Genomic DNA, 14,111 nt, shown 5'->3' on the forward strand with positions numbered 1-14,111 from the left:
GACTAACAACACAACATAAGTCTTGGATCATGTGTTGCATTATTCGAATTCTTGATACGTCAGAAATTGATCACCTCATTCTCCTCATATCACATTGCATGGACATAATAATGGAAACTGATCATTGCATTTCTTTCAAGAGAAACAAAAGTCAAGATATGATGTGAGCTTACAATCATATCCCATGTCTCATCCTTCTCCCAGATGTTTGTAGGACGTATGAAGTAGTGTCTGACAGTATTTATTTGTTTTTCCATACTTGTTGGGTTCAGGGGCCTGTCTCAGGATTCATGGTTTAACTAGCCAACTTCAGGTTTAGTTCAATCTAACCCTGGATATTCTGTCTCATGATGGTGGATTTTTTTTTCTTTTGTTACATCACCAACCTGCTTAGGAGCAGGTTCAGTTAGATTTCAGATCATAAACAGCTCTTTGACCAGCTGGACTGAACATCTGCCCAATCAGGGCCAGCCTTCAGGCAGAGATGGACCTTTTGGTTCTTTTCGGGTCCTTTTTGTTTTATCTGTGTCTGTGGTGTCAATCATGTGAAAAGTGTAGATATAGAAACTTAGTTATCAATAATGTAAAGCAGCTATTACTCCAGTAAGCACTAAAACAGCAGCAGTGGCAACATGATTGCATTTTACTGTTAAAAATACTTTTACTTTCTACATATTTATAATTCTTTTTCCTTCTCTGAGAGATACGCCGCTTGACCCTCCCACTGTTTCACATGACTGGCTGTTCCTCATCACGTTTTCATATGCATGCGCAAAAGGATTTATCATAGCTTGAGTACATCAACGTGAACTAGCAGACAAAGTTGATAACCCCGTCAGGAAATGAGTTAAATGCGATTGCATTTCTTAGGTTTTGGGAATCTAAAACTTTGTCAGGAACCCTGTTTGAGTTGAACATGATTTGTGAGACAGGCCCCAGGTCAGTCAGGTTGTGTTGAGTCCAGCCAGGTAAGCACTTCCTGAAGGCCCTCGCCAGAGCGAGCACTAAGCTCCAAAGTTGTAATTGACTGAGGAGCAGAAGCAATAATATCATCCATCCTGAAAAGGGATTTCATTTCACCAAGAGACATAGTGCATGGAAGGTCCCTAGAAAGAGAAAAAGTTTGCAATTAGACATATAACACAGAAATTCATCTCACCAGTGCTGTACTTTTATGACAGACTAGTTTAATTAAGAATTCTCACTGGTTTTACTTCAAAAGCACAAGCCATAGACAGTGTCTTGGGAGTCTGACCTTTTGTTAAACAGCACAAGCACAGAGGCAGTCTGAAGTGGCTCAGCAGCGAGAACGGACAGCAGCTGGATACAGGACGAGGATACCTGTGTGATGTTGGCAGAGTCCACCATAAACTGAAGACAAGAACACAGCAGAACTATATTTCTACAAAAGACATTTGGAATGTATGAAACTCAAGGATTCTTCTCCATGATGTTTTTAAAGTGGTATCAAAAGGAAACGGTAATGATAAATGCTCAGCACCTAAAAATACATTTTTTTACTGTCCAGGTTAATAAATTATATACTGACATTCTTAATGTTGAATCTGCTGTAAAGATATTAATATTCCCATTCTGTGTGATCACCTACATAGTTTTTCATATAGCCCAGCCACTAATGGTTAGTCAAGAAGACTTGACTTTGATTAAACAGCACATTAATTTCATGCTTGTGTATTAATATCAGGTTTTCTCAACACTTACAATAACAGAGGTACAGTCTATGAAATAGCTCGGCCAGATGGGGCCCATGCAGCCTCCTAACTCTCTGACGGTCACCCTTCTTTTCCTCAGCGTCAGGTCTGTGAGGTTTGTGCCAACCTGTTGGAAGAGGCAGAAAATTCTTATAAATGGGAATCAACCATGCATTTTGTGTAGGGTGAATAGTTTTGACAGACTATTCTGATGTTTGCCACAAGGTGTCCTACTTCACCTGAATTTACAAGTCTCACCCTGTTCAGTTCGTTAGCTAACTATGTGCCATCTGGGCTAAACAGACAACATTAGCTTACCGTGGGCAGTGTAACTGGTGGTTCACCCAAATCTGCCCCATCCCGCTGGCACAGCTGTATTTCCAGCTAAAGAAACCATGTTAGGATGTTGAAAGTTTAGTTAAAGGGGAATTTTCAAAATGTCTAAATAATTCAATCCTTGTAATATAAACAGTCAGTCGGACTGGTTTGATGTGAAACGGTTAAATGTAGAGAAATTCAGTTTTTTTTTAAAACTGTTGTGCTGATTGGAACCAGGGGGTCACCGCAACACAAACATACGCCACTCTATTTACTATCCCATATCACCAGTGAACCTTCATGTGTCTTCTGAGTTTTGTATGTAATGTTAATTAATGTAAAATAGTCATATATCTGAACAAATATGTTTTCTTTGGGGATTATTTTACGACATAAAGCTCTGCATGTACCCCTCTGCCATAAATGGACTTAAATACATTGATTAAAATACATTTTAAGCCTAAAGGTATACCACAAATGTCCCATAAAACACTGTGTCAGACACCAGCCAGCCTATCTAACCACTTCAGGCAATGACTTTCTGTGAATGAGCTTTCAGAGGCATTAAACTAGTCAGATGTCTGGTTCCCATCACCAACACTGTAAACAATTCTGACTCAACAAGTCTTTCTAGAAAAGAGCATTTCACACCAAACCACAACAGATGACTTTGTTTACGTCTCAACCATTTAATTATTTAGATTTTTGGTTAAAATCGGTGGAGGTTCCCTTTTAACGTGACGTCACGCAGCTAATGACGCAAGCTAGCCATGCAGAAAACGTTACAAAGGTTGAATGAAAGTTCTTTAGGGATTATCTTTAGAACCAGAGTTCCATATAGAACCATGTCATGCTTAACTTAAATGGTTCTTCAGGTTGATGGAGAATGTGTTGAATATAGTTCTATACAGAACCTTTTTGAAAATGGCTCTATATAGCACCAAAAGGGGTTCTGCTATTGTTACAATATCAAGCTGGTAACAACCATCCTTTTTGGTGCTGTATAGAACAATAGGTTACGTACAACACACCCTCCATCAATTTGAAGAACCATCTCACCATGCATAGAAGCATTGGTTCTATGAACCGTCTTGTGTGTAACTAGTTTGCTCTTGATTAAAAGTGAAACTAGTCAGCTACCAACACAACACAGTTAGCCGAGTTAGCCTGATAAAGGATATTCTGTAGCCGTTTCAGCAGCAGCGTCTTTCCAACTCCGGTCGCACCCAGTAATAAGCACATAGCTGCTACTATCAAGCTCGCGGTTTTCTAATAATGAATAAAAACGCATAAAAATGTTTAAGATATATAAAGACAATCACCAGCGTTAGCTATCCTTCCTAAATTAGCTAGTTAGCGAGCTACAGATACATTTTCCACTGCCTCCTCAGTCACCACGGCGACGCATCCTGTCAAAATAAAAGTCTCTGCTTATGCGCATGGTCTGGAGATGACTATGATTTTATGATTACACACTTACACACACACACACACACTATCTAAGCCGCTTATCCCTTTGAGTCACGGGTGGTGGGCTGGAGCATATACCTGCGGTCATTGGGCGGAAGGCAGGTCCTATGATTAACTATGACTGGTTAAACTAACGTTATTTCATTTGTGTTAACTTCATACCACATAATTTCTTGCAGCTGACTCGGTGGACAGCCGTTATAAATAATAAGGGACAGGGGGCGGAAATGATCAAAAGACCCCAAACAGGGAACTTGTAGAGAGAATTACCACTCCGCAATGTCTTCCGGTTTTATCAAACACTGGATGGCGCTCCCGAGTGAGTCCGAAATGAATGGGTTGTTATGGAGCATTTGAGTAAAATCATAGTTTATAAATGCTTAGACATTTTTAATGTAAAATAATACATGAACACAGAATATCATAAAATATTTTAACACCGCTGTTATATTTTTAAGAGCTTTTACACTCGAGCTATAGGAGTTTAAAACAGCGCCTCCTGTATTTTCATGACGTCAGTGAGCGAGAACAGCCAATGAACTGCTTCACTCGCCCTTCAATCATCACGCTCTGGCAGTAAAGCCCGCCTCCTGCTGCCCAAAACCTGTTTGCTGTAGAAAAAAAGGAAATATATAGGTGGGATTTTTTTGGGGGGGTTTTATGAAATACATTCTTCTACTTTCCAAAATTAAAGAGACGTTCTGGTTAGTGATTAGAAACTATTTTCGTTTTTATCCGTTGAGCTCCATTCACTCCCATTCATTGAGGACTCACTCGTGGGCGCCCTCTGCTGATTAGTAGTCCTGTTTTTGATGTAACGAGGGGGATAGGAAGTGGCCAGGCAACTTATAAGGTGAATGCTGGCTTTAAGTTTCAACCTAGTTTTTAATAAGCTGTGTAAAATCTCAGAACACGTTTCAGCACTTTAACTTTGACACTTTTACAGGTTTAAATTGATCCCTTTAGTATTTAGTGCGGAATAAATACTTAAGATGTTTTATGTAAGTAAAAAATAAAAACAGCTAAAACCAAACACCTGCAACTGTTGAAGCAACTGTTTTTGTTCTAATTAACTTTTTATATGATTATGGTATGTTTTATATTGACTTTTTATTATTATTGTTTTATATTGACTTTTTATATCACACAATAATCTGTAATAATTGCTTATTGTTTAACTTATACTTTTATTTCATTATTAACGTTTTTATTTTGTTTGTCTCTTATTTTTTTTTTTGCTTTTTATCACAAGTATATAAGTTTTTATCACAATTTTTTTTCACTACTCGTATTCTTTAATCCCTTATTTATCTACAGGCTCAGCCTCACGGTGAACTGTCTCAGTGTACTCCGAGGTTAAATAAAGACTCAGGCTGACTAAAACAAACAGAGACATGAACTCTGCGCTGGTCTAAGCAGGTTTATGCGAGTCTGGTGTTGGTTTGATGTTGGTTTAGTTGGTCCAGCATTCAGTTCAAACACAGCGCATGCTGGTCCTGCTGGTGTCCAGAGCGGCGGTGTTTTGGACAGCAGGGTGACCGCTGTTATCGCTAATAGAGAAGCGCCGTTGTGAGGAAAGCAGTGTTTGCTGTTACGCAAAACAGTCAGCAACGGTCGACAGACTTTCCAGAAGTTTCGTTTCATGTTGAAGTGAAGCTGCTTCCTGCTTCATAACAGACCCAGCGCAGTACGGTCTGCGGCTCAGTTCCGTTTCAGACTCATGTCGTGGTCTTAAACCGCTGAGACAACGTCGTTAATCACACAGCCACCCTTCATGTTTCATAGTTTGTTAAGGAGCTACTAAATTGAGAAGAAAACCCGCCTGCAGAGCTACGACCTCCGCCACTCGGTCTGGGCTGATTCGACCAACTTCTTACGGTAAGAGTTTGCTGTGGATGTTTGTTCCTCTGTATATTGCCCAGCACATTTCCTGTGTAGCCAGAGAACTTGTGAACGGGCTCTGAGATGACGAGCATGAACCTAGGGGTTTAAAACAATTAAATTATTCATAGAAATTGCAAAAAACTGAAAAGGCCAGTATCTGTGTGTGCTGTTATATCTCAGTATGGAACTAAAATGATATGCATCCGTTTGATAGCCTATAGGATTCAACCAGTATATTTGGTATATTGTTATAAGTAAACCTTTTTTTGTGCTGAATGCAGTGTTTAACGTACCAAATCTTCTGGACATGTTTAATTTTATATTTGTATATATATATATAATATAATTTTTTATGCACACACTTCTGATGTTATACAACCCCAATTCAGGAAAAGCTGGTTACGTTGAAATAAAAACAGTTGGTTTGTAAATTAGTTTTGATCTGTATTGCATTGAAAACAGTACAGCTGCACATCATTTTCAAAATAAAAAAAATTTTAATTCTTGCAACATATTAAAAAAAAAAGAAGCTGCGACAGGAAATCGACGCTTTGTGTTGTTGTCACTTCTTTTCACAGCACTTAAAGTAAGCAGGGAATGAAGACATAACCCATTCTTCCTGCAAGCAAGTTTTAAGGTTTGCAACACGGTGGGGTCTTCGTTGACACATTTTGACTTTTAAAATGCTTCACACATTCTCTATCAGAGACAGTTCAGGACCATCTTCTGCAGCGATACCTTTGTAATGTGTGCAGAATGTGGTTTTGCACCGTCTTGTTTAAATCTGCATGGGCCTCTCTGAAAACTACGTCATCTTGAAGGCCGCACATGTTGCTTCAAAATCTCGATGTACATTTCAGCAATAATGGTGCCGTCACAGAAGTGTAAGCTACCTTTGCCAAAGGCACTGACACGGCCCTATACCTTATACCTATACTTTTGGACTTGTTGCTGGTAACAGTCTTGATGGACCTTTTCATCTTTGGTCCGGAGCACACGGCATCCATTTCTTCCAAAAAACACACTGATTCGTCTGAACGCAGTACCATGTTTCTACAGCGTGATGGTCCGTCCCACATGCCCCCAAGCCCAGAGCAATGGATGGTGCTTCTGGATTCAGTTGACATGAGGCTTTCCTTTTAACTGGCATTTGTGGATGTATCTACATATTGTAGCACTTGATAAAGGTTTGCCCAAGTGGTCTTGAGCCCATGTGGTTATATTGCTTATACATGAATGATGGTTCCTTATGCAGTGCTGTCTGAGGGATTGGAGAGCTCAGATGCATCAGTGTTCCTCAAAGAAAGTTTTTAAATCGCAAAATGCGACAATGAAGACCCCGTACTGTTGCACACCTTAAAACTTATTTGCAGGAAGAATGGGACAGAATTACACCTCAAACGATTTATCACTTAGGCTTCCTCCAGATTTCATGACTCTTTTTAATGATGTTATGCTTTGTATAGTGTTCCCAGATCACTTTCTATCTTTCTTTGAGGAACGGTTGTTTTCAAACATGTTAATCATTTTCCCGTGCATTAGGTGGGAACCAATGACATTTGTTCTGTTTTTGCTCCTAAAGGACTAGGCCTTTCCTGCTGCTTATGTACCAAAGCATGATTACAATCACAGGAAGCTGTCGGCTGGATATTTTTGGGTGATGGCCTATTCTCAGTCCAGCAGTGACACTGAGGAGTTTAAAAACTCCACCAGCACTGCTGTGTGTGATCCACTCAGGCCAGTATGTAATTGCCACTGCAGTGCTGAGAATGACCCACCACCCCAATAATACCTGCTCTGTGGGGGTCCTGAAGGGGTCCTGAACATTGAGGAACAAGGTGAACGGGGGCTAACAATGTATGCAGATAAACAGACAGACTACAGTCTGTATTGTAGAACTTTTTGGAGAGAATGGTAAAATGGATATTGGGGGTGGATGCAAGGAGGTATACTCAATGAAGTGTCTGGTCAGTATATATGGCCAAAAGTACACCTGACTGTCACACCAGTATAAACTTGTTGGACATCCCATTCCAGAATCATGGGCATTAATGTGTTAACTATAACAGCCCCTTCTAGGGAGGCTATTTACAAGATTATGGAGTGTGCCCTTTCAGGCAAGGTCAGTCATTGATGTTTGGTAAGAAGGTCTGGCGTAATCGACATTTCATTTCATCCCAAAGGTTTTCAGTGGAGTTGAGGTCAGGGCTCTGTGCAGGTCACTGGAGTTCCTCCACACAAAACTGGTCAAACCGTGTCTTTACAGTGCTTGCTTTGTGCATAGTCAACAGGAAAGGAACAGGAAAGGGCCTTTCAAATTTTGCCACACAGTTGCAAGCATTTCATTCATTAAAATATCTTCATAAAATGTAGAATTAACATTACCCTTCACTGGAACTAAACTCAATAATTAGGAGGGTAGATCTGGTAGACCACTAAAATTATCGCGATCACAAACTTAAAATTTTCATCTTTGAGATGAAAATCAAAAAAATCCACAGGTGTTTCTGTCCGTTACCCCAAACAATGAAGCTGCTGGTGTTCTCAGAACAATGGACTGACCACCCCAGAGTCCAGACCACAACACCATTTAATGTGTTTAGGATTGCTTAAATCATAAGAAGCAGAAAATGCAACCAACTTCTAAGACATGACTTTGCATGTGTGGAAAAATATTCCTGCAGATTTCTTTGAGAAACTGAAAGCAAGTCTCCTGAAAAGAATGGAAGCCATAATAAAGGCAAAGGATGGCCACAATAAATACTGAAAAAACTGATACTATATTTTCATTGAAAATTAACAACTGATTTGTTGTTTTTACTGGGAATTAAATAAATGAAGGTTGTTCTCTGACTTTTGCTGTACTGTATAGCTTCCTTTAACGAGCAGTATCAGCCTCATGCTTCATATCTTATAACCTCATTGGCCGTCATTGAATCTTAGTATATTTTAGAATTGATTTTGCAAAATATAATGTTTATCCTCAATATTTTCTCAACAGGTTAAAGAATGTCAGCACAGAAGACAGGATCACAGATGTGTAGATGCATTACTGTACTCTTTATTTTATCTTTAGCAGGAAACATTTTGCAATATAGAAAGAAATATGAATCCATCCCTGAAAATCCAAAACCATCCACAGTGTCTGCAAAACCTGCAAAACCCGAACATGATACGATCATTCTCATCTGGTTTTGGCCATTTGGTAAACATTTTGACCTGAACTCTTGCAGCTCTAAATTTCAAATAGAAGGCTGTTACTTAACTGACGACAGAGCTCTGTATAAGAAGGCGCATGGTGTCCTTATACATCACCGTGACATTAGCAGTGACATGTCAAATCTGCCCTCTGAACCTCGTCCATATTTCCAGAAATGGGTGTGGATGCATTTTGAGTCCCCCAGAAACACCCACAGAATACCAGGCCTGGAAAACCTATTCAATGTAACTATGAACTTCAGACAGGATGCAGACATTTCAATTCACGAGCAAATGATTCTAAAAACCGAAGATACTAAAGATGAAATATTCCCTGATGTTTTAAAGAAGAAGGATAAACTGGTCTGTTGGATCGTCAGCAACTGGAACGAGCAGTATGACAGGGTGAAATATTACAACGAACTAAAAAAGCACATCGACATTAAAATGTATGGACACAAATTTCATTCACTGGACCAAGAAGGATACAATAATGTGCTCACAACATGTAAGTTCTATTTGTCATTTGAGAACACGAAATACAAAGACTATATAACGGAAAAGCTCTTCAATCCTCTCTCAAAGGGTTCTGTCCCGGTGGTTCTCGGACCTCCCAGATTCATCTATGAACGGATAATACCCAGCAATTCATTTATCCATGTGGAGGATTTTAAAACCCATAAAGACCTGGCTGATTATCTACATTCACTGGACAAAAATGAGGACCAGTACAAGACGTTTTTTCAATGGCGAGAAAAATACGAAATAAAACATGTTGATTTTCCCAGAGAGCATGCATGCCGTGCATGCCATTACATTCGTAACAGAAAGAACTTCCAGACTTCTACAAACCTTAATAAATGGTACTTTGACAGCACAAATATGTTATGATGGACTTCAAAATCCATCCACCTTCTTTTTTTTTTCTTCACACCTTACCATTCAAGCACTGAAATGTATGCCTTAGAATTTTTTGAAGTGATGGTATTAAAGGCAATCAGTTTTTTCTAATTTACTGCTTACTTCAGTCACTAAAATGTTAGCGCTCTCATTCACTATTGCTTCATGTGGAACGTTCCACATTTGTCTGGGATTGTTTGTGGTATAATGCATCTCCAATTTTTGTCTGTACTGTGTTTTGGTATATTTTATGCTTTTGTGGACATGCCTCGCTATTTTAAAAGCGTCAGCACTGCCAGATTTAAAAGTCATGAAGGAAACCTGTAATCTGAGCCAGACTCGTGCACTAAATCAGGGTTTATGACTGGGGTAGATGGGAACATCTTTCCAGGGTCCAGGGACTATTAAGAACCATGAACATTCATTTGCATGATTAAAATGTTTTTCAGGTTGATGGAGAATCTGCTGTAGATGGTTCTATACAGAACCTTTTTGAAAAGGGTTCTATATAGCACCAAAAAGGGTTCCACTATTGTTACAAGCTAAAGAACCCTACTATATAGTATGGTATATATACTATATATACCATATATATATTTATATACTATAAAGGGTACTATATAGAACCCTTTTGCTAAGAATGTAGAATTTTCAGTTAGGAGTGACAGAAGCTGTTTAGTGTTTTAGTATTGGTTTGTGTTAAAAAGCTCTTTGTTTATTATTATGATATGAAAGTTATTTGAAAATGAGGTCATATTTTAGGAGCTGTTCATGTAGAAGCCCAGGTAGTTCAAAGAGTTATGAAAAACTTTTTGCTTGTTTCACGCATTCTTTTATAATAAGCATAATGATCGGAATTATTTTTTAAAGTAAAATTATTTGCCAGAAGAAACAAGTCAGTTTCACAAAATAAAATTAAAACCACTTAAAAATGTATATAATTAGGTTAAATAATCTTATAATATTCTTTTAACAATCTGATAGTTAGAAATATTAAATATACTGTCTAACTTCGGTTTCCTCCCACAGTCCTGCAGTCAAGCCAATTGGACATGTTAAATTGCCCCTAGGCATGAATGTATGAATGAATGAATGTGTGTGTCTGTCTGTCTGCCCTATGATGGACTGATGACCTGTCCAGGGTGTATCCTGCATTCCGCCCGATGACTGCTGGGAAAGGCTCCAGCTCCCCCTGTGAATGAGAAAGAAGCAACTTAGAATGTGTGTGTGTATATATACATAGACTCTCCAGCCACTTTATTAGGTACATCTTGCTAGTAAAAGGTTGGACCCCATTTTGCCCTCAGAACTGCCTTAATTCTTTGTGGCATACTTTCAACAAGGTGTCCTCAGATATTTTGGTTGGTTATTTGAGTTACTGTTGCCTTTCTATCATCTGGAACCAGTCTGCCCATTCTCCTCTGAACTCTCACATCAACAAGGCATTTCGTCCACACAACTGGAGCTCACTGGATATTTTCTCTTTTTCGGACCGTTCTCTGTAAACCCTAGAGATGGTTGCACATGAAAATCCCAGTAGATCAACAGTTTCTGAAATACTCAGACCAGCCCGCCTGGCACCAACAACCATGCCACGTTCAAAGTCACCTAAATCCCCTTTCTTCCCCGTTCTGATGCTCCGTCTGCACTTCAGCAAGTTGTCTTAACCACCTCTACATGCCTAAATGCAGTTGAGTTCCAGCCATGTGATTGGCTGATTAGCTATTTGTGTTAACAAGCAATTGAACAGGTGTACATAATAAAGTGGCAGGTGAGTGTATACTGTCTAGACATAAGATGTTTTGACTTCCAAAGATGTCATTGTTTACAGTGTTGAATATGTCGTTGTGTATCTCAAAAATGACAAGTTTACTGGAGAAAGAAAAATACTTTATTTTTAATGTAAGTCAATGGAATCGTTAGGGTCTTTTCTTCATGTAATCTACAAACAAGGTGAAGAGCAACAAACATTTTCAGCATATGTCAAAAGCTGAAAAATGGAAGTTTTTGTTCTTACAGCAGTGATATACAAATGACTAAATAAATGAAGTAAACAAAGAAAATGTTTTGTATCATTATTGGGATCTCTTGGGGTTTTGTTGTTGCCATTCAGATGCGATATTTTAAAGATGTGATGGTTTTAGACTTCTGTCTTTGCATTATTACTCAGTTTGGGTTTAAAGAACAAAAGGTGAACATTTCTGCACATTACTGCACAAAGCTAAGTTAGTGTGCAGATATTTGTTTGAGCGTTATTGAAAGTGAACACTTTTACTCAATTACATTTCAAAGAGACAAAAACATGCTTTTTACTACTTACATTTACATTTAGAGCTTTACAGTACTCACGCACAAAATGAAGTCCTTAACAGAAAAGTCTCATGAAACTTCACGTGTGAATGTTTTTTTTGAAAAAATGTGTAATCACATGTGACAACTTGTAAACACAGTTTTAGCACACCACATGTATATTTAACAAAAATATGTGACCTTGTTGGAGGGAAAAACACAACTGCTGGAAAAAAAACTCAGCTTGGCCAGTTTATGCTAGTAGATAATACCTCTTATGTAGTGGAACAGCACAAGGTTTGTTTTCAGTTTGACTGTTCTTGCATGGCCTGCTTGACCCAGCAGTGGATTATATGTTTTACAGAATATAATACACAATCTTTTCTCAACAGGTTAAGCAATGTCAACACACAAGAACAGACAAGTAATGCCTCAATTTATCAGTGTGCTGTTTGCATTGTTTTGCACTAAATTTAATAGTAATAATAATAATTCTTTATTTTTATTTAACGCTTTATCAACGACCCAAAGATGCTTACATTTCAAAGTACATAGTACACACTTAACACAAACAACAAGAGCACAGTAATACATACAAAAAGACAAGGCAGTATATGGGAGGTCAAGTGACGGGGCATAACAGACTGAGGGCAGGTTATTAGTATGGTGAGGCAGAGCAGTTTACATAAGAAATGCAGGGTCAGACATTGAAGGTATGACAGAGGTTATAGGCAAGTGCGAAAAGATAAAATTTCAAGTTAGATTTGAATATGGAGAGTGAATTAGAAAGAGCATGAATGGGTGGGAAAATCTACATGCTGTGCAACATGGAAGCAGTCAAGAATTGCAATAAAGTCCTTAGCAGATTTACAGTCCTGAGAGTTTACATGGATATTTAAATCACCAACTAGCAGCAGGCGGGGAGAAATTTAACAGGCAAGTGTGACTAACTCAAATAATTCGGCAAGGAACGAAACATTAGGTTTTGGGGGACGGTAAAATAACAGTGCAATAACAGAGCCAGGTAATTTAAGAGCAATATATACTCAAAAGAAGTGGCAGATGTAATCCTAATTTCTGTGATGTTGACTTTACTATCACAGCTAGACCACCTCCTCTTCCAGAAGAATATATTTGCAGATATATTTGGAATTAGGTGGGGTTGCCTGATATAGAGCATAGAAATCAATGGCTTGTTGCCAGGTTTCAGTTAGGAAAAGTATGTCAATACAATTGTTCAGTATAAGCTCCTGCAGCACAGATGATTTGTTGGACAGGGAACGTTCAGCAACCCAAAAGTGGTACCAGGAGAAGTGGGAGAGAAACGGCGCAAGTTATGCAGGTTAGCGCTTCGATGCACAGAGAGAACCATTGGGCGAGATGTGGTCCAGAATGAGGGTATGTTAGTGCCATCAGAGTGGTGGATAGTTCTGTTGCGGTGTTGTCCTGAGCCATGGTGGACATGATGGCAACGGCGTAATATTCCAGCTCTACTGGCAGAAATAGCAGCGGCTTTAGGGAGGTGGTAGAAATTATTCAATTAAATCTGTTTTTGCTGGAGCTACACAGAAGGAATTATCCCACCTCTGAAAATCCAGTACCATCTACAGATACTGGAGAAACCAAACCTCATCTGTGGCAAAATAACGTAATGACCATTCTCATCTGGTTCTCACTGTTACTTAACTGACGACAGAGCTTGCTATAAGAAGGCATATTGTGTCAGTAAACATTACAGGGACATTAGAAGTGACTTTTAAATCTGGCATTTGAACCTTGTCCATATTTCTAATAGGGCTGGGCAGATTGATACCTACATATCGATACTTCCAATTTTGGTGGTTACGATTCTGGCTCAGAAATATTGATGTCATTTGTTTATTTATTTAATAGGATGGATGTGTGTAATATCGCTCAATGAAGATAAAAAGCCAAACAAAGTGCTGCTTTAAAAAATTTTGTACAAGAACTACTTTTCTTTCCACCCTCTTCCTCTGCTCCCACACACACAGGCACACTGAAAAAAGTAGTGCAGGCAGTCAGTCATAAATTCGCTCTAAGACTCATTTGGGGCAGTCGTGGGCTGGAGGTTAGGGATCTGGCCCTGTGACCGGAAGGTTGCCGGTTCGATCCCCAGGGCCGACATCCATGACTGAGGTGTCCTTGAGCAAGACACCTAACCCCCAACTGCTCCCTGGGCGCCGTGGATAGTGCTGCCCACCGCTCCGGGCAAGTGTGCTTACTGCCCCCTAGTGTGTGTGTTCACTAGTGTGTTTGTGGTGTTTCACTTCACAGATGGGTTAAATGTGGAGGTGGAATTTCCCCGGTTGTGGGATCAAA

At 39.2% G+C, this 14,111-nt stretch overlaps 2 protein-coding genes across 6 annotated transcripts; one reads left to right on the forward strand and one right to left on the reverse strand.

Moving 5' to 3' along the window:
- Window positions 1-225: 225 nt before the first annotated feature.
- On the reverse strand, window positions 226-3,490 carry arl16 (ADP-ribosylation factor-like 16). 4 transcript variants are annotated; one of them, XM_017701597.2, is made up of 6 exons: window positions 3,402-3,490; window positions 3,212-3,299; window positions 2,031-2,086; window positions 1,723-1,839; window positions 1,256-1,371; window positions 226-1,106 (listed from the first exon to the last, which is right to left on the reverse strand). In XM_017701597.2, the coding sequence occupies exons 2-6, from the start codon at window positions 3,270-3,272 to the stop codon at window positions 941-943; spliced, it is 516 nt and encodes a 171-aa protein (XP_017557086.1). In that variant the 5' UTR covers window positions 3,273-3,299; window positions 3,402-3,490; the 3' UTR covers window positions 226-940. The 4 variants fall into 4 exon arrangements, with proteins under 4 accessions (XP_017557086.1, XP_017557087.1, XP_037396618.1 ...); XM_017701598.2 differs by having other exon boundaries at window positions 1,256-1,341; window positions 3,212-3,466; XM_037540721.1 differs by having other exon boundaries at window positions 3,212-3,459.
- A 1,473-nt stretch (window positions 3,491-4,963) lies between these two features.
- LOC108429672 (4-galactosyl-N-acetylglucosaminide 3-alpha-L-fucosyltransferase 9-like) lies at window positions 4,964-9,713 on the forward strand. Of its 2 annotated transcripts, XM_017701594.2 has the most exons (3): window positions 4,964-5,378; window positions 5,963-5,970; window positions 8,386-9,713. In XM_017701594.2, the coding sequence occupies exon 3, from the start codon at window positions 8,394-8,396 to the stop codon at window positions 9,471-9,473; it is 1,080 nt and encodes a 359-aa protein (XP_017557083.1). In that variant the 5' UTR covers window positions 4,964-5,378; window positions 5,963-5,970; window positions 8,386-8,393; the 3' UTR covers window positions 9,474-9,713. The 2 variants fall into 2 exon arrangements, with proteins under 2 accessions (XP_017557083.1, XP_017557082.1); XM_017701593.2 differs by lacking the exon at window positions 5,963-5,970 and having other exon boundaries at window positions 4,967-5,378.
- The last annotated feature ends 4,398 nt before the right edge of the window (window positions 9,714-14,111 follow it).

The sequence above is a fragment of the Pygocentrus nattereri genome, chromosome 1 (assembly GCF_015220715.1).
Source record: "Pygocentrus nattereri isolate fPygNat1 chromosome 1, fPygNat1.pri, whole genome shotgun sequence".
Lineage (NCBI taxonomy): Eukaryota > Metazoa > Chordata > Actinopteri > Characiformes > Serrasalmidae > Pygocentrus > Pygocentrus nattereri.

Bases quoted from the DNA above. Each gene is read 5' to 3' on its own strand.
- arl16 (XM_017701597.2), bottom strand. From the start codon at position 3,272: ATGTGCTTATTACTGGGTGCGACCGGAGTTGGAAAGACGCTGCTGCTG. The intron at 1,840-2,030 runs GTAAGCTAATGT...CTCTTCCAACAG, and splicing joins CACCAGTTACACTGCCCACG to GTTGGCACAAACCTCACAGA. The intron at 1,107-1,255 runs GTCAGACTCCCA...TTCTCTTTCTAG, and splicing joins CTTGTGCTGTTTAACAAAAG to GGACCTTCCATGCACTATGT.
- LOC108429672 (XM_017701594.2), top strand. From the start codon at position 8,394: ATGTCAGCACAGAAGACAGGATCACAGATGTGTAGATGCATTACTGTA.